Source organism: Phymastichus coffea, unplaced genomic scaffold (assembly GCF_024137745.1).
Source record: "Phymastichus coffea isolate CEN01 unplaced genomic scaffold, Cenicafe_Pcof_1.1 PCOF00112, whole genome shotgun sequence".
Taxonomy (NCBI): Eukaryota; Metazoa; Arthropoda; class Insecta; order Hymenoptera; family Eulophidae; genus Phymastichus; species Phymastichus coffea.
Window position 1 is genome coordinate 336,425 of NW_026706923.1, and position 27,933 is coordinate 364,357.

General features: G+C 37.6%; 6 protein-coding genes across 8 annotated transcripts; 2 read left to right on the plus strand and 4 right to left on the minus strand.

Annotated features, from left to right (window-relative positions):
• Positions 1-305: 305 nt before the first annotated feature.
• Positions 306-1,746, minus strand: LOC131670608 (uncharacterized). The gene is made up of 2 exons (XM_058946329.1): positions 1,124-1,746; positions 306-849 (listed from the first exon to the last, which is right to left on the minus strand). Exons 1-2 carry the CDS (start codon positions 1,744-1,746, stop codon positions 306-308), a joined length of 1,167 nt encoding a protein of 388 aa, XP_058802312.1.
• Positions 1,747-2,131: 385 nt separating this feature from the next.
• LOC131670609 (uncharacterized) lies at positions 2,132-3,914 on the plus strand. Its single transcript, XM_058946330.1, has 6 exons — positions 2,132-2,212; positions 2,256-2,279; positions 2,382-2,688; positions 2,758-3,097; positions 3,156-3,594; positions 3,684-3,914. Exons 1-6 carry the CDS (start codon positions 2,132-2,134, stop codon positions 3,912-3,914), a joined length of 1,422 nt encoding a protein of 473 aa, XP_058802313.1.
• A 358-nt stretch (positions 3,915-4,272) lies between these two features.
• On the minus strand, positions 4,273-11,024 carry LOC131670630 (tyrosine-protein kinase CSK). Of its 2 annotated transcripts, XM_058946359.1 has the most exons (7): positions 10,867-11,024; positions 9,521-9,563; positions 8,822-9,274; positions 7,230-8,079; positions 6,719-6,805; positions 6,499-6,591; positions 4,273-6,426 (listed from the first exon to the last, which is right to left on the minus strand). In XM_058946359.1, the coding sequence occupies exons 3-7, from the start codon at positions 9,232-9,234 to the stop codon at positions 6,331-6,333; spliced, it is 1,539 nt and encodes a 512-aa protein (XP_058802342.1). In that variant the 5' UTR covers positions 9,235-9,274; positions 9,521-9,563; positions 10,867-11,024; the 3' UTR covers positions 4,273-6,330. The 2 variants fall into 2 exon arrangements, with proteins under 2 accessions (XP_058802342.1, XP_058802341.1); XM_058946358.1 differs by lacking the exons at positions 9,521-9,563; positions 10,867-11,024 and having other exon boundaries at positions 8,822-9,503.
• A 199-nt stretch (positions 11,025-11,223) lies between these two features.
• Positions 11,224-15,825, minus strand: LOC131670629 (AP-3 complex subunit beta-1). Its single transcript, XM_058946357.1, has 10 exons — positions 15,214-15,825; positions 15,055-15,130; positions 14,404-14,985; positions 14,030-14,329; positions 13,684-13,951; positions 12,879-13,601; positions 12,448-12,804; positions 12,096-12,376; positions 11,660-12,024; positions 11,224-11,577 (listed from the first exon to the last, which is right to left on the minus strand). The coding sequence occupies exons 1-10, from the start codon at positions 15,342-15,344 to the stop codon at positions 11,430-11,432; spliced, it is 3,231 nt and encodes a 1,076-aa protein (XP_058802340.1). The 5' UTR covers positions 15,345-15,825; the 3' UTR covers positions 11,224-11,429.
• A 209-nt stretch (positions 15,826-16,034) lies between these two features.
• Positions 16,035-22,639, plus strand: LOC131670631 (V-type proton ATPase subunit H). Of its 2 annotated transcripts, XM_058946360.1 has the most exons (10): positions 16,035-16,234; positions 16,416-16,497; positions 16,691-16,880; positions 16,957-17,175; positions 17,970-18,071; positions 18,650-18,940; positions 19,009-19,415; positions 19,482-19,595; positions 19,659-19,728; positions 22,479-22,639. In XM_058946360.1, the coding sequence occupies exons 1-10, from the start codon at positions 16,183-16,185 to the stop codon at positions 22,503-22,505; spliced, it is 1,554 nt and encodes a 517-aa protein (XP_058802343.1). In that variant the 5' UTR covers positions 16,035-16,182; the 3' UTR covers positions 22,506-22,639. The 2 variants fall into 2 exon arrangements, with proteins under 2 accessions (XP_058802343.1, XP_058802344.1); XM_058946361.1 differs by lacking the exon at positions 17,970-18,071 and having other exon boundaries at positions 22,479-22,638.
• On the minus strand, positions 19,754-27,891 carry LOC131670628 (DNA-directed RNA polymerase I subunit RPA2). The gene is made up of 17 exons (XM_058946356.1): positions 27,524-27,891; positions 24,791-24,868; positions 24,387-24,719; positions 24,070-24,309; positions 23,673-23,995; positions 23,324-23,583; positions 23,011-23,253; positions 22,653-22,927; positions 22,381-22,578; positions 22,203-22,310; positions 21,956-22,132; positions 21,668-21,882; positions 21,454-21,592; positions 21,223-21,379; positions 20,893-21,146; positions 20,671-20,835; positions 19,754-20,570 (listed from the first exon to the last, which is right to left on the minus strand). The coding sequence occupies exons 2-17, from the start codon at positions 24,857-24,859 to the stop codon at positions 20,358-20,360; spliced, it is 3,369 nt and encodes a 1,122-aa protein (XP_058802339.1). The 5' UTR covers positions 24,860-24,868; positions 27,524-27,891; the 3' UTR covers positions 19,754-20,357.
• Between the last annotated feature and the right edge of the window lie 42 nt (positions 27,892-27,933).

Sequence of the window (27,933 nt, forward strand, 5' to 3'; positions counted from 1 at the left end):
CTCGCTCGCGGCTTCCGAAACGCGCGTCCAAGCGCGTCAGTGGCGCGAGGCGATCGCCGCCGCGTCGCTCGCGTCTACTCCGATTGCGCGCGGCGCGGCAGCAGGGGCGCGCGTGGGCCGCGCCGAGCGCACAATGGGGCATCAGCGCGCTTCTGCAAATCGGCCGCGTGCTTTCGAAAAAGCCGTCCCAAGTTTCGCAACGGACTCGCAAGCCGTGGGGCTACGCGGAAACACGCGCGCGCGCGCACACACACACAGACGCGGGGATGCGCATGGAGAACAGGAGGACAGCGAGTGAACGCCTTTTATTGAGTTCCATCAGCGCGGAGCACAATGGGTTCGCGCGCAGGCGACTCGACTCGCTCGGCGAAGCCGCGGGCGAACGCGCCGTGCAGGACGGTGAGCGGCGGCAGCTCGGACTGGTCGGCGAGCGACAGCAGCAGGAAGGCGTGCGGGAAGCCGGGACTGGCCAGGCCCGCCTCGAGTTGCGCCGCGTCCAGCGTCGGCTGCTCCCGGCGCACGGCCGCCGCGTAGTCGCGCAGCAGCAGCTTCCAGTCGTAGAAGCGGCACTGGGCGAGCACCGTCGCCAGGTCCACGCCGCACGAGCCGTGCCGGACGCGCTGCCAGTCGAGCGCCCGCACCTCCGTCCGGCCGTTCAGCCGCCGGAACCAGAGGTTCTCGCGCAGCAGCAGGCCTTGGCATATCGTCGCGGTCGCCTCGGCGCTGTCCACGCTCTGCGTGGCCGATCGGCACTTGGCGTACGGGTCGCTCGTCAGCACGCGCTCCGCCGTCTGCGCCACCTCCGTGTCGTCCATCCTCGCCGTCATGTATCGCAGCTGCTCGATGAATCTGAGGGGGTGGGAGGAGAGACGAACGAATTAACGAGTTTCGCGGCAAACTCAATTGCTCGCCCGTGTCCGCGCGACATTACGTTCTAGCAGCTTCTCTGGCGACGACAGTGAACTTTGATGAAGTTCCTCGAATGCGTAACGTGCCTCTTGATTAAAAAGTGTCGAACGAAGAGACGTTGCGATTCGACGAAAATTGACGTCCGAATGGAGGGAAAAGGAATGTACAAGCAGCTTACTAGTTTTCGAGTAATGCCGAGATCAAAGAAACTCACTCGGCGTATTTGGCTCTGGTGTCAGCCTCGACGGCCTCGGCGAACGTGATCTCCTGAAATTTGGCAGTGAACTCGCGGAACGCGGCGAACTGGTTCTGCCTGAGCGCCATCCCCTTGCCGTGGAAGCTGCCGATCGATCGCAGCACCGCCCTTGCCTCCTCCACGCTGAATTCTCTGTCGGCGACGCGGTAGTAGCCAGCGCGCTCGAGGTCCTCGACCACCACCACCGGTCGCCCGTACTTGCCCATGTCGGCCAGATAAATCTTGGGATAAAGCTCCGCGCCGAGCCGCAGCCTCGCCTTGTTGCACGCGATCTCCTCGTTGAGGAAGCCGCGGTAGGCCAGCTCGAGCTCCGCGTCGGTCTGGCCGGGCGCGCTCTCGGGCAGCAGCTTCACCAGCACGCGGAAGGCGCGCGGCTCGCCGGAGAACCGCACGACCAGCTCGGCCCGGTAGAGCGCGCAGCGCAGCTGGTGCGATTCCGGCCGCAGCGGCGCGACCCTGGCCGACTCGAACTCGACGAACTCCCGCGAGCCCGCCTCGCAGAAGCAGCGCTCGTGCACCATCTCCGGCAGCAGGTCCGCCTCGACGAACCTCGCCTCGTCCGCCGGCCGCGTCGAGCTCATCTCTCGCGCCGCTCGGGACTGCGTGGCTATACTGCGCTCCGCGATAAGCGCCGCGAGCTGCGCGCCTCTCTCGCACGCGCCACAGCCAAGTAGGTCACCGGCGGATCACGCGACGACCGGATGCCCCGTGCCCCGACGGGAGCGCGTTCCCGATCGCCGCGCGACGCCCTCCCTCTTGCTCGCCCGCCCTTCGTTGCCACGGACGGCACGCGCGTCGTTCCGACCGGCACCGGCGGCTCCCGTCGCCGCGCACTTGCAGCGCGCCTGCGCCTCTGAGCCAACTTCGGGTCGATCGTCGCAGCGAGGCCGCGAACCTCAAAATTCACAGTGAGCAAAGGTCCCGCCGATAAAACCAGAGATAAGCTTGCCTATCGGCGGAACAAGCATGACCCACTTGCACTCGGCTTTCGGCGCACTCTCGGGATATAATCAGCAGCAGCAGCAGCAACAGCAGCAGCAGCAGATGGCGCAGCAGACCCAAAACTTTTGTCAGCCCATGCCAATGAAAGCCAGCGGCCTGTTCAACCAGCAAGGTGATTACGTCCGCGAAGAGGCTTCGGTTCGAGCGCGAAAGCGGGAATGAGCGTGGCAAAACGTTGGGTTTTCCGGCAGGCAATTTTTTCGCTAATCAGCAGCAGCAGCAGCAGCAGCGGCAGCAACAGCCGTACGGAGGCGCCTGCCCGCCGACAAATGCAGCGCCCTGTGCGGCGAATCCCTTCGAGACAGCCGCGCCCGCGTCGTCGTACCCGTCCTCGGTTGGCTGCTACTTGCCGGCCAACCTGTTGGACCAGCTGCGCTCGCTGCCCGGCAGCACGCCGATTTTCATTCTGCCGGCCGGCAGCTTGACGAGCGGCAGCAGCGCGCCGACCGCCTGCCCCACTCCGTGCTTCTCGCCCACCTGCATTCCGTACCCGATGCCGTTCCCGGTCTACCAACCCTTCGGTAAGCAGCTTGGCTCGACGGGCGCCGCGACGCTTCGGAAGTCAAACGATGACGCTCGATGTCCCAAAGCCGCCGGAGGCTCGTCGTCCTCCGGCGAGGTCGACAGCTGCAACTGCGCGAGCAGCAGCGGCAAAGGCGGCAGGTCGCGCTGCTCGAGCGGCTCGAGCGGCTCGCTGGAGATCGCCGGGCCGAGCTGGAACGACGGGCACGTGTGCCAAGAGAACAAGCTCGACGGCACGGTGTGCAGTCAGAAGAACTGCCCGGCGTCCGTTCAGCTGCAGGCCATGATATCGCAGCTGCTGGCCATCCAGGGTGTCGTGCCCTCGGCGATCACCCGGATCTTGTTGAAGCGGGTTCCTGCCTCCAACGTCCCGGATTCCGTTGACGAAATTATGGACAAGGCCATGAGGTTCAACGATTCACTCGTCCCCGTGTAATACTCGTACTTATTTTTGTTTGTTTGATAGGTGTATTCGTCAATTACCCAAAGACGGGCTTCTTCGCGAGTCGTGCAACTGTCGCGAAGTGACAAAGCTTTTGGGACTCTACTTGACGTCATCGTCGACGATTCCGCGAATAATTCCTGTGCTCACCACAGTCCAACTGAAGTGCAACATCCTCAAGGCTCTAATTGAGAATTTGGCGAGCGCGCGGTTGATGGAGGACAAGAATTGCGGCGTCGAGGCTGGAGAACCTCTGGATCGCCTTCTATTGGAGCTCAAACCCGAGGATGAGTTGAGGCAGATGTTAGCGACATTCAGAGAGCGAGAATGCGACGAGCGAGTGAACGCGAGTTTCGCTGCTTGTGCCTCGCAGAGAAGAGTCGCCGAAGCACGGCTCGCCAATGTGCAGAGGAAGATTCAACAGGTCGAGCATGAAATGCAGAGGCGACGCGATCTGCCCGTTGTATGTTCGTGAAGTGTGAGAGATAATTGACTATTCGAATTTCAAATTCAAATGCAAGGGATATGCGTTCATCTAATTCTCGATCGCAGGATCAGTGTAGCAACTTGCGAGATTACTTGTATGGCAGCACTACAACGAGCAAACATTTCGATTCGCCCGATCCGTTCGCGGCGATATGCATAACGAGTTTTAAGAGATTGCTACTGAAGCCGCATGTTGGCAGCCCGGAAACCACTTACATCAATTCCAAAGAGACAACATGCGAAAAAGATGTTAACGATGATGACTCTATCGATCTCCGAGATGATGTCGCATGGTAAGCGAACGTTTTAGGCTCAATATCTTGCGCCTTCAAAATTTTTATCAGTCCTGACATTTTTATAAAGATGCTGAAGTCGTAACATCAATAATTGTATTGAGTGAATGAAGATACAGATAAACACGTACAAGGACTTTTTTATAAATTGAAAAGTGAATACTGAAAAAAATAAGAAAAATCCTTCAAGGTGAAAAGATCTAATTTCTATTATATGCATGCACATTATTGTAAACTTGAAATGCATTTATATTTTTCTGAAGTGTGCAAACAATATTATTTTGATATAAGGAAGAGGGGACGGATGCATTACAATGATGTTAGAAAAACAAACGAAACACTATCGTATTAGTATATAATTTATGTACTTTTAATATTACATAACAAAGACCATTGAAGCCATATCAATGAAATTAATATAAACAACGATTTGTAAATTTGAAGATCTGAATCGATAAAAATTGCATAATAAATAAAACGCTTAAAAATTAGAAAAAAAATATTAATGTTTTCCAGTTTAATTGTTTTTTTCATCCACAACGATGATTGATGTAAGAATGCAATACCATTATAATTTCAAAAAAGAAATATTTTTTATCACGAACTTCGATAGCTGCTTATTTCTTTATACTTTTAAATTGTTAATAACATTTGTCTTTAGTCTACTAAATGCTTTTTCGAGTAAATTTCGAGGGAAGAACAACATAAGACTTTTACTTAATTTTGTAAGATATCAATTGATTATCAGTATATTGGATACTTTATCATTTTTTAAGTTAGCCTTAGGTGTTGTACCTATATTTGTTATTCGTTTTTAATCTCATGTTTTTATTTCATTGAGTTCGACCTCTACGATTTTTCTTAAGGAATATTTTTAGGACAACTAACACGCATCAATATTGTCTATTGTGCATAGTAAAACATGATATTCAAAAGACGAAGACATTTTTGTAGTGGTAACTAATCCTGAAACATATTCACTTAAAAACCTGAATTGTATAAATTTATAAAAGTGTAAATTTATAAAAAAGCCACTTATTATTTAACGGTCACTGTTGAATAGAGCTCTTCCTTAAAATTGATCGAGTGGGCCGAACGTATTATTAGCAATTGACAAAATACTAAAATATAAATAAGTGCAGTATTAAATTCTAGCTTCGAATTAATTTCACCACATTTTGTGTTCTTTAATATCGCTTAACAATTCATTTATGTTTATAAAGATCTTCTGTAAAACTGTATTTATTTTTCTCGCATTTTTGCCTTTACATTTTTACACACACGCGTACTTGAGTAGATTCACACAGGCATGCGCCTTTTTGTAACTGCATAAATTACTTTTACATTTACAAAGGTTGTGGAAATAAATAAGATTTTATTTAAGTTTTGAATTGCATAGAGTTTCGAAATAAAAGAGACTTCGACCATATCGTAATTATTTTCTCGCGTAGCACTTCATAAAGTACAGAGAGCTTGCCGTTGAGATCAACACAACCTCCATAAATGAAATAATATCTAAAGATACGGTTTATATAGTTAGATTTCGTTACTGCAACAAGAAGTATTCAGCCTTATAGAAGTAGTATTTGTAATGCGAGTATCTACTTCTTTCAAGATATCGTTTGTAAGCTTAAAATTATAACATGGACCTTCTCCTTGATTACTTCAGCTTTAGATCTTCAATTGTTTAAAACGAGTCTCTAGTACGGAACATAATTTTTTGAAAATTTAATATATACAAAAATATTTACAATAGTAAATGTACAACTCTAAAGACGTGTTAATTTTTGTGCGAAAATTAGTTAATGAATATTTTTCTATTCAAAAACAACACACTGTATAATTAATTTTAATTAGTAACGGGATTTTTTCAAATATTAACACGTTACTGCAAAATTAATACCTCTGCGTTAATAGATGTTTAACAAAAAGCTAATGAGTCATAATTGATATGCAATATGACTTTATGCATTGTTCGATTTAAAATCAGTTTTTCCATCAAATCTATGCGGTCATCATAAGCTGCTCATAGAATTATTAAAAGCAAAAGCTGATAGCAGCGTTCATAATTGAATAATATAAAAATTTGTTTACTGCTTTATAAGCATCAGGACTAAAAATTAATAGTATCTCATGACTAAATTATTACAACCGACAAGCTCATAGACTTAAATTACAATAGAAAGAAAAAATCTAAAACGACCCTTGCTTCATAATGAATAATACAATAAATACACGCGAACGGAAACGCCTATGATCAATATACAACGGAAGAGAAGAAAAAATTCATCTGACTTCTTTTCTTTTTTTCCATCTCCTCTTTGCGAGTCCGAGAGTTGAAAGTTGTCTAGGACGATTATCGTGTTTGCAATATTACTTCGGACTAGGCCAGATGTACTAAATGGCTAAACAGCCGAGGTTTAATTGACACCTTTGGTGTACTCATGTTTTAGCTGTCCTAGAATGACTTTGATATCATGAAAATTTGGCCTTTTTTCGGGTTGCAAATCCCAAGCCTGAAACAAATGAAATTAATCAATAAACCGCTTTTAGCAATTACTTAATGATGGAAGTAGTTTAAAACGTACTTGTTTCATAATCTCATATACTTCGGTGGGACATCCGTCGGGCTGCTCCATTTTATATCCTTTTTCAACGCATTTAACCACATCAATGAGCGGCTGCAATAATGTTAAAAACATTGTCAGTTTATATATACCAGTAGTTTCACTAGAGAACAATGAGCTCGTTATGCACTGCTCGTTCTGCTATGCGGATTAGAATAGGATATAGATTAATTATACTTACTATCCTTGGGTAGGGCACACGACCAAACGAATAAATTTCCCACAGAAGTATGCCAAAGCTCCACATATCAGATTTATTGGAGAATTTCTGAAATAAGAAAGGGTAAAAATAGTTATATAATAGTACTTCTCAATATTTTATAATTAGATTGACATTTTAAACGTTTTTAACGTTTCTGATAAATTTCTGATAATTTAACCGATAATTTTTCTTTAGTTTACGTAACTGAAAAATGAAACGATCACACTGTCTTATTGTATATTAAAAATTTATTTTATCAATACCAAACCGTACTTTTCAATGTTTATTGATCAATGTTCAAAAGAAATTGAAACTTAATAACACTTTAGAATTCTTTCTGTTATCGAAACAATAAAATCTGTAAAATCGATAAGATAAATTCAAGTCCATATCAATGCGATAACGAACATCAATAAAAGTTGAAAACGTTCGGATACCAAATAATACAAATTGTAAAATACAAACAATACATCACACAAAATCAACTCACATTCTGTTTGAGCGCCTCGGGAGCAGTCCACTTGATGGGTAGCTTCCCACCGTCAAGTGAAAAATTCTCATCCCTGGCAAGTCCAAAATCTGATACTTTGGCTGAATTATCCTCGGCTACAAGAACATTTCTCGCGGCAAGATCTCGGTGCACGACGTGCCTCGATTCCAAATAAGCCATACCGGCACAAGTGTCGTACGCAAAATTAATCTGATCCTTTTTAGACACGTGCTGTCGTCCCCTCGATCTCAAATAATCGACAAGTGAACCCTTACTCATGTACTCCGTGACCAGATACATGTGTTGGTTATTAAACACGAGTCCAAGAAGTTTAACCAAATTGTCGTGTATGAGGGAAGTCATCAAACTCGCCTCAGCTAGAAACCTTTGAGCGGCCTCACTGTTGTCCTTGAGCATCTTTACAGCAACTCTCTCGCCACGATAAACGCCAAGTAGCACGTCACCGAATTCTCCTTTGCCAATACACTCTCGTAGCTCAAGCTCGTCCGTGTGTATCACCCAACCGGCTTCAATAAAAGCTTTTGGATCGACGCAAAAGTCTTGTTTGCCCTGCTTCGGCAGTGGTTTCATTAGTTGCGTACACAAACCATCGGCATCTTGTTCATAATGTTCAACAAGGAGAGCCAAATTTTCGAAAAACTCTTCGTCATCAATGGTTAACTGATTGTTCTTATACTTGACTCGATAGTGCTGAACTTTGCCCTGGTAGCAAACGCACAGCGTGTAGTCGCCTGGGAAATTAGTTGACTCGCGTACCAAGAAAAGCCCATTATCTCGTGGTCGTAGTAATCGTTCCGCCGTCTCACGGGTTATTTTGCCGTGAAACCACCTGCGAGCATACGAGAAAACGAAATTATTAGTGATGAGCGCAATCAAATTTGTAGATGTTTTAATGGCTTCTTTTTATAAACAATATAGGTGGGCATCTGCCAATTCAATATAGTATTCATGCAATTTACTTCAAAAATGAAAGTTGCTACTCAGTCATTCTTTTATTACTTTCCAATGTTTCACACTAAGCAAACTGCTCAATCTCTGAATTTCATTGCAATCAGAAGAAAAACATGTAGGTTATTATCGTTTTAACGTGACTTATCACTCCGAGAATCACGTTTTTAATTTTAGTTGCATTGAATCACACTAGTATAATCAAAACATACATGTCATGCACACACGCGCACACATACATACACACAATAACCCAATAACACACATACACACTTTTGCGGCATGAGTAATCATCTCGCATATTGCAGACAGATACGAATCATTTTTTTAATTGTACTCTTGATTATTATCGTCGCTTATTTGCACAAATATTTCCCTCAATAGTTAAAAAAAAACGTGCCAGAGACTTTATACGTTTTTTTTATAGTTGAAAAATTATAATCTTCATCGAATGAATTGCAAGAAGAGGCTTGAGCCCTTTTAGTTAGCTCAGCCAAATGCGTTTTAATTATAGACAAGCGGCAGATTTGTAGACATTGATAAATACGGGTCACTCGCTGTGAGCTAAAAGTTACGAGATCATATGCAGAATTAGATGGAAAAATATGGTTGATCGAACGTACGGCATGGCGTTGAGTTTGACCTCGTGCCTCGTAGCATTGTTCTGCACGGGAAGATTACTGTTGACGTTGTGACTGTTGGGTGGTCCAGCACCGGCGAGACTTGCCATGTTGGCGGACGTTGTCGTCGTCATGGTCGACGACGTCGTCGAAGGTGTCGCCGCGATTGGGGTAGCCGTGGTGGACGAGGGGATGATTGATGAATGGTGATGACGTGATTCGCCGTAAGACGGTAGTGGTGCTGGACATACAATATGCGAGGTCGCGGCTGCTATATGCGACGGAATTGTCGTGTGATGATGGTGGGGATAGTGCGGGTGATGATGGTGATTCTGGTTGCCGTCGAGCTTGCCATGGTGGTGACGGCCTGCCGCCGCTGACACATTCGGATAGCCCACATTGTGGTATGTTGGCATAACTGCTGGCTCACTCACCTGCACGGTCGTCGTACGCAATCTACAATTGCAATCAACATCATCCATTGATTGAATTGGCAATCTTTTCGCCAAACTTTTTTCCCGGTACTTCTAAATCGAATCTTTTTTTTTTTCAATTACGTAGCTCGAATCGACTGAAATACGTATTGATTTTTGAATAAATTTTTCACAAAAATACGTAATTCCATGATTTTTTAATCTTCTATTTGGCAAACTTTCGAAAATTAATGATTATTTGTTAAGAATGTAACAGAAGATAATTTACTTTTTATAGTGAATTTAGTCCCATTTTAATCTTTATTTCTTATCTGAAACAAAACAAGAATAAACATGTTTATTTATCACCAATTTAAAAATATATACAGAATAATTTATTATGTCTCATGTAGTGTTAGTCTACTTTTTTAAAAAGATAATTTAAAAAATTTCATTTTCAACTTTCACTGACATTATTTGTACAGTAAATGCTTCCACATGAACCATTTGGCAAACATAAACTTCCAGTTCTAATAAATTTTCACAAGCTTTTACTATAGACTACAGGTGTAATAAAGCTGTGAACATGAATGTACTTTGATTCTGTCAAGTAACTTTTATGAGATCATAGCTTAGTAGCATTTTACTTTTTGATATGACTAATATATTCTAAGTATGAAAGAAAATGACACTTTAATTCCTGATAAAGGTTTTGACAAATTGGATGGAAATGGATGTATTATGTATTTGACGAATACATTCTCATTCATTTATATCATTACGTATTCGCAATGGTTTGACACATGCACATTTTAGCCAAATGCATAATAAGCAAACAATTTAATTGTAAGTTTGATGCACCATAATTTTCTTTTCACATCAATCTTGCAAATTTCATTTGAGAGCTTTATGGCATAGAAAAACAGATTATTTTAATGGTAATTTTCACACCTAATAAGCATTCTAATCGGATTCGTTTCAAAAACTTTCTAATTTCCCGAATTGTACCCAGCATACTTAATTAACGAAAACCACGCACAGCCAAAGTGAAAGAGGAAAAAACGAGTAATTAAAAAAAAAACGGAGCACTTTTACTTCTCACTGACACAAATTCGGCCGACACGACTGTCTCGTCCGTCCAAAAATATAGATTAACTGTCGGTTCAAATTTACATCGAGGCAGTACAGCGCATTTTCATAAATTAGCATTTCAAAAAAGTATGTGAGACGTAAAAAGCAAAAAGCGCAAAACCAATTATAGCGCAAAAGGTGTTTCTCTCTCTCTCTCTCTCTTATTTGGTCCAACAAGAGAGACAGACAGAATAAGATGATAGAGAGGGAAAGAGATTGAGAGAGAGAGAGAGAGAGAAAGAGAGAGAGTGAGAGAGAGAAAGAGAGAGTGAGAGAGAGAGAGCGAGAGAGAGTGAGAGAGAGAGAGCGAGAGAGAGAGAGAGAGAGAGAGAGAGAGAGAGAGAGAGAGAGAGAGAGAGAGAGAGAGAGAGAGAGAGAGAGAGAGACGGAGAAGACGTCGAGCTCTCTAGAAATTCGGAGCACCGCCCGCATTCCACACCTTCTCGAACAAGACGGAGAAAAAACAACTGATCAACAATGATTTTTCACAATGGTAACACTCACACTTGATATTAAAATTGTTATGGAGAACGACTCTAAGATCAACTCGGCACAAGTTCCACCAGCCACCTGGATCGCACACACTAACTTTGTTCTACAGACCACGGACGAGGACGCAGCTGCGGCCGCTCACACTCACTTAGGAGCGGCCATTTTGAGCCTGTATGCTCTCTCTCTCTCTTTTGCTCTCCTCTCTCTAGCAGTAGCCCGCGCTGAGAGCGCCATCAATGCACGATACCTGTATATATATCCGCTCTTATTTTTGACCTGATTGTCACTACTGTAGCGCCTAAAACATCAATACATCGAGGAATGCGGGTATAATAATTAAATCGCAAGGTTTAAAATTGCATTGTTTCATGTTTTTTCCAATGGATATTCATTTTTTTACAGTAAAAAATGAGTTATGATCTAAGATGATATAGTACGTATTATGTTACAGCATTGCACCAATCGCGACTGATAAAACTTTAAAATATCTATACAATTTAAATAATTCTTAAACACTGATTAGTATGTTAACATTAAAAATAGAACATTTTCTTTATACTCTTCAGGACTAATATTTACTTTAAATTACTCTTTAGTTCATTTAGCAACATCGAACCTATCACCATTTTTTCACAATTTATACAAATATTTAAATCTTTATCGTTCATTGTTTTAATTGTCACTAGAACTAATGACTTGGAAGATAGAGTATTAGCGGCAAACCTGAAAATTAATAATTTTTAATACAATTATTTACTGAAATTTATAATTAGAGTATATAATGTATTTTTATTAAATAACCTACCTAATGGTATCATCATCACTTGAAATAACAGCTAAATTAGCAGCTTCCAGAATCTTCTGAGATAAACTTTTTCTATTTCCAGAGTAATTAACTATAGTACTATGTTCATTCATACCTTTTAGCTTATTTTTTTGAGACAAAAACATTGATTCAGGTAGAAGTACAGATCTCATAATTTCGCCAATTGGGGCTCTTATTTCAACAGTACGAGACGTTTGCTCATGCTTAATTTTGTAATCAATGTTAAATGAGGCAGGTTGAGTGGAGTCATTAAAATTGATACCTAAACTACAAGGTAAAGACATGCATGGTTGAAGTACTGAGATTGGCGAGAAGTCATGAATAACCATTCCAGTTGATAAATTCTAAAAATGAAAATACAATATAAATTTGAATTCTATAAATCAATCGTTTACCATATATCAATGATTATTACTTTATTGCCAACTCGAATTTCTGTTATCGCCTCACTACCTTCATTTGTAAAAGTAAGTTCGATATTAGCCATAGCCGAGCTAATTATATGTTGCGATCTAGTAAATCGAAACTCGGCTTTCAAACCACGACCGGTGACTTTATTAAATAGCTCGTACTTTCGAAGTGAAATAAATGAAGGCGACACTTCTTTAACACCATTCGAAGAAATTGTCGACGTTGGCAACATAGGTGTGAGAAAACCACCTAAGCTTGGCGTCATTATTGGAGTCATGGGTGCAACTAAAATGTACATTTTACGATTAGAAATTAATTCAGCAATTTAATGAAAAAAATGTTACTAATTATCCTACCATCGTCCAAATCCAGAAGTAAATCAAGATTACTTTTCTCTTTTGGCTTCTCTATTTTATTGTCAGTCTTAGATTTAACTGCAGGGGTAGGCGTTGATTTTTCAGGCGAACTTTCTTCCGTATCACTCTTCGAACCGGAATCATCCGAAGACGACTCGTCGCTACTCGATTCATCAGAATCACTTTCATCTACTTCATCGTTGTCATCGCCTTTCTTTGTATTTTTGCTTTTCATCCCTTTCTTTACCTCTTTTTCGGATTTTTCCGAAGCTGAAGACGATTCTTCATTCGATGTATTGCTGTCATCATCGCTAGATGAATCGCTGTCTGAATCGCTACTACTCTCTTCTTCGTCATCTGAAAAGTACCAATTTAAATTAAATACATTTAATAAAAAGTTATACACACGCTGATCAATAGAAAAATGATACCTTCTTCAGAGGAATTTTTAATCTCATCATTGTAAAAGCTTTCCTCTTTTTCCTTAGATTTTTTCTCTTTTTTCTCTTTCTTACTGTAATGTTTAACGTTTTTGTCTTCTAGCAAAACAGTAGTATCGGGAACATCACGAACCTTTGGATCCGGTGGCACTTCTGGGAAGTCTGGTAATGGACGATAGCCAGTGCAAGGCATATTCAGATAGTGTGACAGTGAGCCAAGTTGAAATTGTGAATCTTTGAACTGAGACGTCAGAGTTGGAGCTGGTTTATGCGCAAGGAAGATCTGTTTTGCATGCTGAGGTAATTTCTTGTTACCGTTATCTTCGTCTTCGAAAATAAAGTAACGAAGGAAACGTGCTCGATCTCTAATGTCGTAGTTCTGATCATACTTTGCCAACTGGAAGACATATTGACAGATTTTTTGCGTCTGTTCGGAATTATTAAGAAACAATTTGACGGCTAAATTTAACGTTTGTAATTTCACGATGTCCTCTTCGTTTATAAAGGTTTTTGCCATTTTTCTCAAGACGTCTGGTGCAATTTTAGGAACGCGATCTGAGTATTCTCCTAGCAGCCATAGGATAGATGCTCTAGCTTGAGGTATTGTTATAAAATCCATTAATTTGGCCATATGAGCTATTATATCCTTGTGCTCATTTGGTTGAGTTTGTAATAACTTTTTTATGACAACTACACTTTCTGCCACTACAGCTTCTACAATAACAATTTGAATCAAGTTATCAACGTTATATCTAAAAACTGAATAATATTCAAATAGTATTCAATCCTTTCTTACCATCTCTGTTGCTCAGTAAAGATACTAATCCATTAAGACATGTCTCTGTGACTTCTTTGATATTACTTGCACACCTGCCAATAGCTTGAATACTAGCACCAACAAATTCCTTATCACTGCTTGAAATATATGTTTGAAATTCTCTCAAAATTACACTAATGCTACTTTCTGTTGCCAGATTAGTTAGAATATCTAATTTAAGTAGTTTTATGTGAGTTGGATCAGACGTTCTGACGAAAAATGACTTTAAGAATGGCTCAAACATTCCCTAAAAGTAAATATAAGTAAAGTAAAATATTTACAGTGTATTGGTTTATTGGTTTCAGATGTCAAATTATGAACATACCTTTCTTGTAACAGAGATAGTTGCAATACAGTTGAATACTATACTTTGAACTTCTCTATGACCTCTCAACAATCTTATTAAAGCCTTTGCAGCAACCATAACTTCACTTCTAGGTGCTGTGTGATGGTATAATTGTGCAACTGCCATTACCACTGCAGCATTTCGACTTTGCAGTAAAGGTTTTGTATTACGTAAAAGTAATCTGTGGTCCAAGTCAATTGATGTTTTTGGCTTTTTAGCATCATTTGAGCCTGTGTCAGAGTCATAAAAAGGCTTCTGATTATCATCTTCTTCTAGATCCTAGAATTACATAACAAATAAAAATTTTTAAATAATTTAAAATATCCTGCTTTTAAAATTTAATTTAAGCTTACATCTAAATTAGGATTGGTAAACTGACTCCTAACATATCTAGTCAACATATTCACAATAATAACTTGGCCCCATTCATCAACATCCACTAACAAATTGCAAAGTTTTCTGTAATTCTTGTGTATGAGATCAATTCTATCTGGACATACTTCTTCAAAAGCCATCACAGCAGATCCCACAACTAGAGTAGTCTTGTCAGATAAAAGTTTATCTAAAACAGTAATCAATTCTTCCTTCTGCTCTGGGTCTAGAGAATACAACTTAGGAATAGCATGAGCTGCAGTCTTTCGGACATAGGGAGACATGTCACTGGCAGAGTCTTTGATAGCTAACATGACTATTGGTACTATCATGGAAACCCTTATACTAGAAAGGACTCTTAAGGCACTTGCTCTAATCAATTGATTTGGATCTTTCAATGCTCGTTGGAATGTAGATATTGATAAAAGTGCTAGATCCTGCTGGTCTTCTGCATATCGAACTAAATATACATAAACCAACTTCTTTACCTCAATATTCTTTGATACAACATTCTTAACTACTGCTGGAAAAAGATCTGATGCATCTCTTCCTTTTGCTACCATCTGAAGAATATTGAGAAAATATAGTAAATTTTGTTAATATTAACAATAAATATTGATAATTAAGCTTACCCCAATGATCCTTTTCATAGCCTCCAACTTCAAGTTATCTTTGTTACTATCAAGCATCTGTTTCAAGTCATCATGTCTGTCAAATAGAGTCTTAATAAGTAATCATATATTTTATAAAAATATTTTATAAGATTACATAGAGAAAAATGTAAAACTTACTTCTTATAATCAGCATGAAAAAAACCCCCGGAGGCAAGATCAGTGGCCAATTCAGGTTCAGCTGCAGAGGCTCGATCGTTGCTATATGAACTCCCATTATTGGAGAGAGTATTCGCCGCGGCTGACAGCATGTTGATATTTTGGCCTTCTTGCCTGGTCAACGGCGAGGTCAGCAACCAGGCTCTACCGGCGGCGACGTGGCTCAACACTTTGACTTACTCAAATATACGCCGTTCTCACTTTGGAATCTTCTTTCACTGTTTGCTACACACCAGCATCGCCTTTTTTTCTGCTATCAGGCTTACTTTATCGAAACGGTGCGGAATACATGAACGAATATTATTTGCTGATTCTGCCGTGAACCGATCAACAAATTTAATTAGAAAAGTCTGTGAAGTTGGCCGTTTATCAAGGTGGTTGACTGTTTTTCCGCGCTATTTTAATTTTTGCATTTACTACACGCTTTATTTCCTTTAAGTTAAACTATATTTATCGGAAACGATAAGTTATTTATAAAACTTAATTAGTTATCATTTTTTACATATAAAAGTCATTTGACACTGATAATTAGAAATTATTATTTCTACCTGATATTAGCTATTTATTAAATATTGACATCGATTTAATTTAAATATTTATCACAGACAATTCCAAGATAATCAGCGCTTATATAACCCACATAAAGATAGAAAATGTTCTCTCAAAAACCAAAATACAAATCAGCTGATGCTTGATTTAAAATATACACACTCAATCACAGCATCACGTGTACTTATGACGTCATCGTAGTGGCAGAAGGGATCCGCAACGATGTTCACGCGACTACGACCAATCTCGTGACCTGACTTGTGATCGAACATGAAGTAACTGTGTTAGGCGCTCCTGAAATTAATATATTTGTCTGTCTGGCATTAAAATTAATAAACGTGTGTATCGAAACTAACGTGAGAAAACAGCAATCGTTTTATCATGGCGAATAGTACGAAAATCAAGGAGATGATTCTCCCGGACGAGAATATTGGTAAGTGAAGTCTTTTCGTACTAAAAAAGTGATTAAGCCCCTCCCACACGAATTTTTGTTTCTGAATTGTTACTTTGCTGATGCAGAACTCAATTGTTGTCATGTTAAACATTTTGTAATCTGATTTTGAGTGTATTGTTACTCATTTGTTACCAATATTTTTATTGAATTCATGTATTAGATATGCTGGCTGCCACTAGTATTCTGCAGCAGCAAGCGGCTGACATTAGGACTCAGCGCATAAATTGGCAGTCTTACCTTCAGTAAGTATAATTTTCATTTTTGCATAAATGAAACAAAATTTTGATAACTAAAATAACAAAATAACAAAATTTGATATATGGTTTGTTCACAGTGATAATATACATTTAGACATTGTATTTATTTATAGTTGTATTGAAATGAAACAAAAGTTTTTAGAATCTTTTAAAATGTTAATTTCAATTTTGTCCTTAGGTCACAGATGATATCAAAAGAAGATTACGACTTCATAGTTGCCTTTGACGTTAACGATTCTGCTGCAAGAGAAGCCAAACTGAAGGAAAATCCTGGACAAGCTGCTAAAGCTTTCCTCAACTTGCTTGGCCATGTTTCAAAAGATCAAACTATCCAGTACATTCTTACTATGATTGATGATATGTTGCAGGTAATTTTACACTCATTCAAATAAATTAGTTCTTTGTATTTGTAGATTGAGTAAATATTATTGATCACATTTATAGGAAAATCGAAGCCGTGTTGAAATTTTTAAAGAGCACTCTAGCCGTAAAAGAGAATCAGTATGGGGACCATTTTTAAATCTCTTGAATAGACAGGATGGTTTTATTATGAATATGACAGCTCGAATCATTGCCAAACTGGCATGCTGGAGTCATGATCTTATGGAGAAAACTGACCTTCAGTTTTATCTTACTTGGCTTAAAGATCAACTCAAATTGAGTGTAAGTGGTTTATAGATTCAACACTCATAGCATTTTAAGTTGGTTTCCATTTAAGTGTTACTATGTTTTATTTTGTGTAGTAAATCAATGTAATTTAAATGTGAGCTAGACAAATCCATCTAGTTTTTAAGTTACAATAGTTATGTAGTTGTAGTATATAAGTTTTAGAAATATTGTAGTTTGAATAGTAACCAATAGTAGTTTCATCTATGTAAATTTTTTAATGCTTTTTTCTGGCTTTTACGAAATTAACATTTGGCTTTTCTTTCTTTTGCAAAATATTGCTTGTATGTCACAGCATGTTATTTATACTTTTTTACAGTAGCAGTAGTGATGCTTTATATAAAATATTATTTTGACACTTATTTTAATCACTAATTAATACAATACTTGTCTTTTATTTATTTTGAGCTATATTTACTCATAATCACAATGACATTCAAACATTGCTTTTGCTATTTAATTTAAAATCTACAAATAATTAATAATTTCATTGTTTTGTCAGCACACACGTATTGTTTATACAGCATATAAAAGAACACATTCAAATATTCTGAAAATAATGGCTAAATCCTTTTGTTATATTTTTTTTTAATTTATAAAAGTAACTTCAAATTTTTATATTTTTTGAAAATGATCCTTGATTTTCATCAAGGGTGGAACTTTGGTCAGAATATTTTGGCCTGGTGAGAATAAAAAAATTGAATATTGTTTTCCTATTTACAAAAGGGTTAAATGTGACTTGTGAAAAAATTACTTTGATGAACTGTTATGGTATAAAGTGGGTTTTTTAGTTTGAAGCCCTTCAAGAGGGAAGCATGCATGCTGAAGTAGCACAGGAGACCAATCCTACTGATGCTGGAGAGGCCAATGAGTTACATGAAATACTCAATCCGGTTCGTTACATAATAACTAAAGATTAATTTCTTAATGGCTGAGATCTTAATTAATAATTACTAATGGGATGAAGCTCCTTCTATTAATTTGATCAAGACATTTTATTTAATTAACTACTTACAAATTATGTTTATAAAAATATTGCATGAATGTCACTTTAATAGAGGGAACTTCTATTAAAAAATGAAATTTTTCCCAAACTGAAAAGTTAATTTTAACTATAATGCACCTACATGGATCAAAACTATATAGGTACTCCATATATTATTTCTTTACAATATTAATCTATATTTTTGGCATTGTGTTGTACAAAGTTTTTCGTATTTTTTTGAAGTGATTTCATTTATTTTATAATTGCACGATGAATTTTATTTACTGTACTAATACTAAAATATTTCCTAAATTTTTTCGATATAATGCATAAGTAATAATGCATGTTTGATGCATCTACTATTGGACATTTTGATTTGCTAGAGTTTTTTTGCCATTATGTTTTCTAGACAGTAATTTTATAGTAGATGAAAATATTTTAGATATCGTTCTTGGTAACTGATAATACTTTATATTTCAAATCTAGAACAACGAGTACATTCAGTCAGTGGCTCGATGTTTGCAAATGATGCTTCGTATTGATGAGTATCGTTTTGCGTTTGTGTCAGTTGATGGAATTTCAACTCTTTTGAGTGTTCTTTCTGGTAGAGTGAACTTCCAAGTTCAATACCAGTTGATATTCTGTCTCTGGGTGCTCACTTTTAATCCTCTACTTGCCGAGAAAATGAATAAATTTAATGTCATTCCCATTCTCGCTGACATTCTGAGCGACTCGGTCAAGGAAAAAGTCACTAGAATCATTCTCGCAGTATTCAGAGTAAGTTTATCTCACACCGAAATGTATTGTCGTCTACAGACATTCGATCAATTCAATTTTTATTTTAGAACTTAATTGAGAAGGTAGAAGATTCTCAAGTTGCAAAGGAACACTGCATTGCTATGGTCCAATGCAAAGTTTTGAAACAACTGTCCATTCTGAGTCAACGTAAATTCGATGATGAGGATATCACTGAAGATATTGAATTTTTGAATGACAAACTGCAAGCATCAGTGCAAGATTTAAGTTCCTTCGACGAGTACGCCACGGAAGTGAAGTCTGGTCGTTTGGAATGGTCGCCTGTGCATAAATCTGGCAAGTTCTGGCGAGAAAATTCCAGCCGGCTTAATGAGAAAAACTATGAGCTTCTTCGTATTTTGGTACATTTATTGGAGACTAGCAAGGATCCTCTGGTATTGAGTGTTGCGTGCTTTGATGTTGGAGAATACGTGAGACATTATCCAAGAGGCAAACAGTAAGTTTTGCCGAAAACCGATTGGGATCAGACTCTAAAGTGTTTACATTGACGTATTTTTTACAGCGTTATTGAACAATTAGGAGGCAAACAACGAGTAATGCAGCTATTAAGTCATGATGATCCTAATGTAAGATATGAAGCCCTTTTGGCTGTACAAAAATTGATGGTACATAACTGGTAAGTTTATTTTTCCTTTTTTGCGTGACTATTTTATTACTTCTGTTTATTTAATATTTTCAGGGAGTATCTTGGAAAGCAATTGGAAAAAGAACAAACAGCTGGAGCTCCAGGAAACAAAGCTGGAACTCAGGTGCCTGCTAAAGCTTAAAATTATTACAAAGGTTTTGAATTGGTAAAAATGTTCAATATAAAAGTGTACTTCGTCGTTACTTCATAATATCAATTATTAATTTTTGCTATATCATCTATACTCGACTCAAAAACAATCGCTTATCAAAATTTGCAAATGAAAGGAAGTTTGTGAAAATGATAATTTTTACAACTTTCAATCGGATATTTAGTTTGCTACATTCCACAAAAAAAACAAACTTCACAACACTGATTGATATTTCGAAAGAATCAAAGCTTAGTCTTTATGGATTGTTATTAGTATTTAATTATTTGTTAAATCCATTTTGCTGTTATCTTTTTGAAATCTTGTGAAAAAAATAATTAAATTATTGGAAAAATTCATCAATTGTGTATATATTCTTGACTATAATTGTAGATATACATTTACATATGTAAACTTGTAGATATGATCTAACTTTCCACATAGTAAATGTGTAATATAAAATTTGAATGTTATTTGAATCATAAAAAGAAAAGGAAATCTATGTCATAGTATTAGTAATAATAAAAAGAGTATTATTATAAAATATTTACACGATTTATTTGACAGTAAAAATTCATTCAACACGGTGAAAAACTATAGCTTCGTCACTTTTGCGCAAAATCTATTTTAACATTGATATTACACGAAGTGAGTTGAGTTACCAAGTACCTAAAGATGTACGGGATATCAACTTCGCCAAGCAAACCTTTGTCTCCACATAAACGACATCTCTCATTGTGCTCTCCAGGGCCATTTCGTCCCATTGCTACTTCCATCATCGGTCCAATGAGTGTACCACATTTTTTGCATACGAGTGACTAAAGAAATGAATATTTACAACAACAATCACATCAATGATAAGAGTAAAGAATCGCTGGCGTTCTTTTGTGTGTCTGATAATTGTACCAATATACTCACTGTGTATTTGTCAGAGCAATGAAAAAGCCGATCTTGAAGTAAAAATGAACATCCATGCGATATTAAAGAATCACGCTCCATTTCACCAAATCTCACGCCACCACCTCTTCGTCGACCTTTTATAGGTTGTCTAGTTAACACGTCAATTGGTCCGGTGCTTCTCACCTACAAACGCAGCTTTATCACTATTAGCAATAAGAATTAAAATTTGAATACACGTACCTGCCACTTGTCAGAAACCATGTGACGAAGTCTCTGATAATGTACAATTCCAAAAAATATGTCCGCAGTCATTTCGCGACCGTCTATTCCTGAATACATTCGCTCAGTTCCGTAATAATTGTAGCCACCTTGCTCTAATAATTTTCCAAAATATTCGACGACAGTATCTTCTTCCGAAAATCTAAACGGAGTTGCGTCGTGAACTAAACCATGAATGGCCCCAGATTTTCCAGCCATTACTTCGATCATCATAGCTTAAATATACATTAGTTATCATTAATTAATACAACAAATATACTACGTCATAGAAAATTGTAATCAATATTATACCAATTGTCATTCTACTAGGGAAACCATGAGGATTGAATACGATATCAGGAATAAGACCTGTTTCCGTGAACGGTAAATCTTCTGCTGGCCATTTTTGTGAACAAATACCCTTTTGACCCGCACGCGAAGCAAATTTGTCTCCTACACTCGGATTACGCTATTTTCAAAACAGATATGATTTTATTACCGACAATTTAAGCATCAATATGAATCAGACAAATGTATACTTACAGGAACTCTAAAAGTTATGCAAACTTTGCGGGTTGAGTTACCTTGAAGATTACCGCAAAATTTGATATTGTCTACGTAAACGTCTTCTTTTCCACGATATTTTCCTACATTAAATGACTTTTGGTCGCTCTTGTAGTAACTAAAATATAAAATTATCTTAAATTATTTATTTAATTCCGCATTTCTAATCTAAATATATTGAAAAAAAATTTACCAATAGTACGGGTCGTTTTCTCTAATAATTGTACCAATATTTGGTAAACCATCGACATCTAATTTATCGATGAGCTTTGGATCATTAGGATTTCGCGCAAAATAATCATTTATTTCTTTTAACTCGACGAACTCTGATTTGTAAATCATACCGTGAGCAAAACCTCTCTCGTGTGCTGATTTATTAATAATCATAGCATCTTCCATATCGTAGCCCTAAAATAATAAATGTAATTTTTTTACGTAACCGCTTATTTTTAATCGAATTACTAAAATGTTTCTAACTCACCGTGTATGAAATAACAGCGACAATTGCATTCGTACCCATGGCAAATTCATCTAATTTAATATTGTCGTGATGAACAGGCCGAAAAAGTGGCGTTGCAGGCGTTTGTAGTCTGTATAGTTTTGTTTCTGCTTGTTGTTGCCAATTTAGACATGGTGTACCCATTGATTGTTTACCCATCTATAATTTAATTTATTTACGTAGATATAACCAAATTTTACATGAAATAAGAGCTGCACAAAGTTTTTACCTGACATTGGTACATATTCCTAGGACTCTGATTACAGTCAGGCATTGGTATCAGACATGCTAAGTTACTGAGAAAAGCGGTTTTTGAAAGCTCTTGATGAGTCGTCAACTAAAATATTTTATTTTTAAATTACATATGTTTTCTATTCGTATCACGCTATATTGCAAAAAATAATTACGCCTTCGTAAGCTTCTTCAGCCTTCACGCAAATATTCATGTAGACTTGCTCAAATGTTCCAATTAGTTCTGTTTTATTAACAGACAAATTTTTCACAGGTCTCATCATCCGAGCAGGACCTGTAAACAAATAAACTCCAGGGTACTGAGATGGAACATTTTTTTTTGGCACCAATACTATCTCTGTTGTTGATGGAACCTACGATACAATTATAAGTTATACATTATGGAAATACGTTTGTGACAAAATATATATGTATATAATTTGCTTACTTTTTCGTTGATTTTGAAAACACGCAATTTGTCAACAACTCTACCTACTATGTTGTCTTTGATCAGTCCAATCACTCTTCCATCTAGTAAGACAGCGTAAGAATTTTTCCAATCATCGGCTATAGAAATTGGCAACATTCCTAACTCTAATAAAACTGGTGGTATGGCATCTCTTAATTTTTGATCTGGGTGTTTTGTGATAATACAATTCATTGTCAAGTGATTAAGTAGACCACATGGTGCACCGTCAGGTGTATGAACAGGACAAATAAACCCTGTAAAATAAAATAATGAATTATAGAAAGTGTAAAAATGAAATAAATACTGTTATAGTTGACAATATAAAATAATTAATTACCCCAAGCATCAGGTAACAGCTGTCTAGCTTCTGTTGTCCTCATTTCTTGGAAAAATGAACCTCTGTGAATTGCTCTAAAATGACTCATGTAACGCATTCTGTTAATATTTTCGGGAACAATTGACAATCCTGTATTTTGCATAAGACCCAATCCCGTCTGTGATTTAACATTTCCAGTGGCTAAAAAATTCTCCATCTGGGAGTCAAATGTACCACAGCTTTTCAGGACAGTCAACATTTCCTCTACAAGTTGAAACATTAATTTGGTTTAGTTCAATGTTTTAAAACTGGTATAATCTGCTGAGATACTTACGAACATTGAGTGTAAAGTTATTGCCTATTTGTTTCGCTCGTCTAATAATCACACTTTTCATGCCAATGAGCCATGAATAGAGTTTTTCTTTAATAACTTGTAAGTACAGATGACCTCCAAGTAAACATTCTTGCATCATCACAGCATCAGCACCTTCCACTATACATTTGTTACTGGCCAATGAAAAAAGCTTCTTTGTCATGAAGCAAAGTAAGTGAAATTTATCGACAGGATCATCAAGATGAATAACTACACAATGTCTGAAAATTATTATTAAAAAAGTATTTGAATTAAATCAAAAGTATCTATTTCGTGAATATACATTTCAAAACTGATTATGAATAATTACTTGATAATAAATTCACAAACATCAGAATCTGAAGCATTTAATGGAAGTTCGTGCAATTTTACTCTGAACATCTTTCCAATATATGCTTTGCACTGTTCATGAGTATGTAAATCTTTTTCATGAACTGTTCTCATCATATTTATTATGCAATTTTGATAATACACATCATCTTCACAGCCAGCAGTTAGAGTTTTATAAATGTAAATATCAGAAACATTTATTAAACATTTCAACATTAAAATTAATGGAACATAGTATAGAACTTTTCTATGTTGAAACATTAATTTTGCTGATCCATTCGTTACAAAATGTAATGTATTTGTCTGTAAAAAATACGAAGTTTTAATTAAAAATTTCAAAATACAAAATATTTTGAATAGATTCAAAAAATACTAACAGTTGCTGTATTATCATCTCTCACAGTTCGTAATAAGATGCCTAAATCACTAAATTGATCTCCTCTTTGTTTCCAACCAGATCTTTTAATAGCAATAGGATAATTTCTTCTGGTCATTAGAAGAATTCTAATCATACGTTCGTGTCCATGAATTATAAAATATCCTCCCCATTCTTCTTCGTGTTCTTTCACTTTAATTAACTCTGCAGGACTTAGATTTTGTAAATGACACCTGTCGGACTGAAAATATAAATTTCTTTTAACTAGCTATCAAGACAATCTTTTTATTAAAATGGATAATAGTGAATTCAACTCACTTTGACCATGATAGGCACTTCACCCAAACTTTTTTCCAGTGTCTCCTGCTTTCTGCCATTAACAGACCATCCGATTTTTGCATGCATTTTACCTTTGTAAGTAGCAGCTCTTTGCCTACACTCAGTTGGATAAATCTTATGATTTTTAACACCCATCGAACCCAATGGAACTGTTGGATAATAAATTTGAACATCTTCAATCCACAATTCTATTCTGTCTCCACTTGCCAAAGTCAAATACACTGGTAAGAGAGTTTTAATCGCTTCTTGAAGACCACCGTGGATCATGTAATTAAAAGAACTTACATGCGGATCTCCTAAACGTTGCAGAAGCTAAATAAAAACATGGATCAAATAAATAAGAGGTTATAGCAACAGGATTGTTTTTATCGAATAACTCTCACTTCATTTTGTTTGTTAGCTGGTAGGCCAAAATCCAGCGAGGTGTTAGTTAATTTCGGCTCATTTAACATCTTCAAATACTATAATGTCATTTGTCACGAACGAATTAACAATATACGATTATCGAACATTAAACACGTGCGTGCGCTTGCCGACTAAACATCAATTAGCCACGCCACGCCAGAATATAGCACTATAGCAGTATATATATAGGTACCACACAGTCAGCCCATGTGGTTCGTAGACAGATTATGGTAACTATAGGTAATCATATTTACAGCCAATAATAGCCAGAATATTTTTTCGGTGTAGCTATTATTTATAAGCGGATATTGTTTAAATTATAATATCAATAAAATATCAAGTAATCTATTTTTATAAAAAGCAATTATCAGATTATTCTACAAGAAAATTTGTCGTGTGAACAATAGTACACAGTGTTATTGGAAACATAAACTATTGTAAACAATAAGGCCGGTCAACGAGAACATGGCGCAAGTCAACGTGTATTAATTCTTACATTATATGATTGTGCATAATAATATGTGTGTGTAATAAAACTGTGTACAATTGTTCGCCCGTCAAAAATTTGAATAAGTTAAGTTTGCTTCTTTCAGTATTCTTTTTTATTCGCAAGGGTGATGTATTATAAACATGTTATTAAGATAATAATTGTAAACTTGCGATAGATTCCGAAAATGTGATACATCGTTAAAATAAATAACATATCAAATTAATGCCAAACTATATATATATATATATATATATATATATATATATATATATAGTTTTAGTTTTAGAACAATTACCAAGTTTTCATATACACCAGATGTCATTGCTTTTCTTGAAAAAATTGAGAAAATTTTTTAAATAATTGTGATCTAACTTCTGAAACGTCTAAAGCAGGGACATATAGCAGACATATGCCGTCTAAGTTTTTTTATTACTCCCTGCAGGAAATAATTTATGCATAAAATTATAATAAATAAAAATCATCAGTTAGTAACATTTCCTAACAGTTATTTATAATTTATAACCGTTTATAAACGTCACATTATGGACACGTATAATAATTATAAAGAGTTATTCTTTGTTAAAAAACTATCATTATAATATAATAATAGTTTTTTTTCAGTTATTAACGGTTATTTGCATTTTTATTCATCAAAGCAAATGTATTTTAAGAAATAATAGATGTAAATAACTATACATAACTGCAAATAACATTTATCGCCAATTATCTATTAGAATAAAAAATTATTAATTCTTATCTGCAGTCAATTGTAATTATTAATTTGTCAATACCGCACACGAGAAAAGTACTTGTAGGCGAAAAAAATTAAATGATAATAACAATACATAAGTGTTTAAAACAATTCTTAATTATCACACATATGATTATTAATTTTTTATTACGGTTGTAAGCAATTATATACATTTTTAGAATTGATTTAAAAATTGTTCATAACTGCTATTAATAGCAAATTTTTTTATGATGAAAAGGTATTTTTCCGAAATAGTCTATAACTGTTAATAATTTTCATATTTATTACTGATAGAAAAAAAAAACTGTTAACAACTGTTATACGTGTCTAAAATCTGACGTTTATAAACAATTTAAAACTGCTAATAACTGCATGCAACAGTTTTACGCAAAAATAATTCCCAACAGGGCTGAATTCGATTATTTTAAACGAAAATGATCAAAAATTCAAGTAAACCAGAGAAAGTAAATTTTTTAACGGAGAAGTATTATCATTTATAGCATTTTTCTCTTCTGTTATAGTGAAATACCACACGGAAGACTAAGCGTTAATAAAGCCACGTCACGTCGGAGAGATAAATTTTAATTTGTGCGTTCACACATTCAAAAAAAAAAGATTAGGCATTCATCTTTCAGTCTTCATTGTCATTGGGAATTTCATTACGAAAGTTCGAGTAAGTTAAAGTTGTAAATTGCGTGAAAAATAAAGAACATTTCAAATGTTTATGCCGTCTGATGACGCACGTTGCGCTTGCAAACAAAAAAAATCAGAGCTATGCGTCGAATTCGCGGTCATATGTATCTACGAGTGTTTTATTTTTGTCGGATTAACTAACGTAATCCTCCTGCATAGTAAAGGCTATTTAGGTAAGGAAGAGGAAATAAGTCATTTTTCTATTTGAACTAAACATAAATAATCTCATTTATTCGCTTAATTTTTCACACAACTAATGTCATTCGACAAAATAAATTACGTGACGATGTACAATTCACACAATGCTAATGTCAACAAATACATGATCAGTGCGTTGCGACAAAAAAAAAAGAGTGCATTAATACTTGGCAAGTTTGACTAGTTATTTTTATGAAAAAATGCAGTGCGAGGACTGCTTACGCAAATGAATGATTAGGCAGGACTACAGATATATAACTATATGACGTCGTCCTTCAAGTTTACAACGTAGCGACGATGACGACGGGGAGGAAAAATAATCCTTGGTCGATGTGCATCGTTGGCAGTCGTAACGGATGGTCGTACGTCGAGTCGAACGAAAAAAATGAGTACACCAGTTCAAAGTGTATCACGTTCGCAGGGCCGAAGTAGTGGCGGCGGCAGCAGCAGCGGTAGAGCAAGTGGCTCTGGGCTGATTGCGCGTTATCAGAGCCGTATACTGCCGAGTGAAAGATAAGAAGCAAAGCTGTTCTCCGTTTCACGAGAGAGCTTGTCATTTGCGATTCCACTGCAGAATACCTCGCGAGCTCATGGAGCCCTTGGAGCTGTTGCTGTCCGAGCTGCTGACACTCTCCGATCTTCGGATGGACTTCTTGCTGGCGCCAAAATTCGGATCGAAGAAGCGATCCAGCACCTGGCGAATGGTGCTGTGCTTGCGGTCGAACGGATTGGTGTACATGTCTGCTGTGTCGCACACTCGGCCCCCAACACCGTACCAACACAACGCGACAGAGCGATTTCTCGTCGAACTGGGCTTTGGCGACTGCTGCTCGAGAGACAGACTGCGGGCGAGCGTCTCGCGTTCGGCAGATCGAGTGAACGTAGCGAGCGTCGGCGTGCTGGCTTTATATATATAAAGGAACTTAGGCTCGCGTGACGCGCCCCGAGCCGCGCGCTAATGTGACGCTCGCGCGCGATGACGCGAGTTC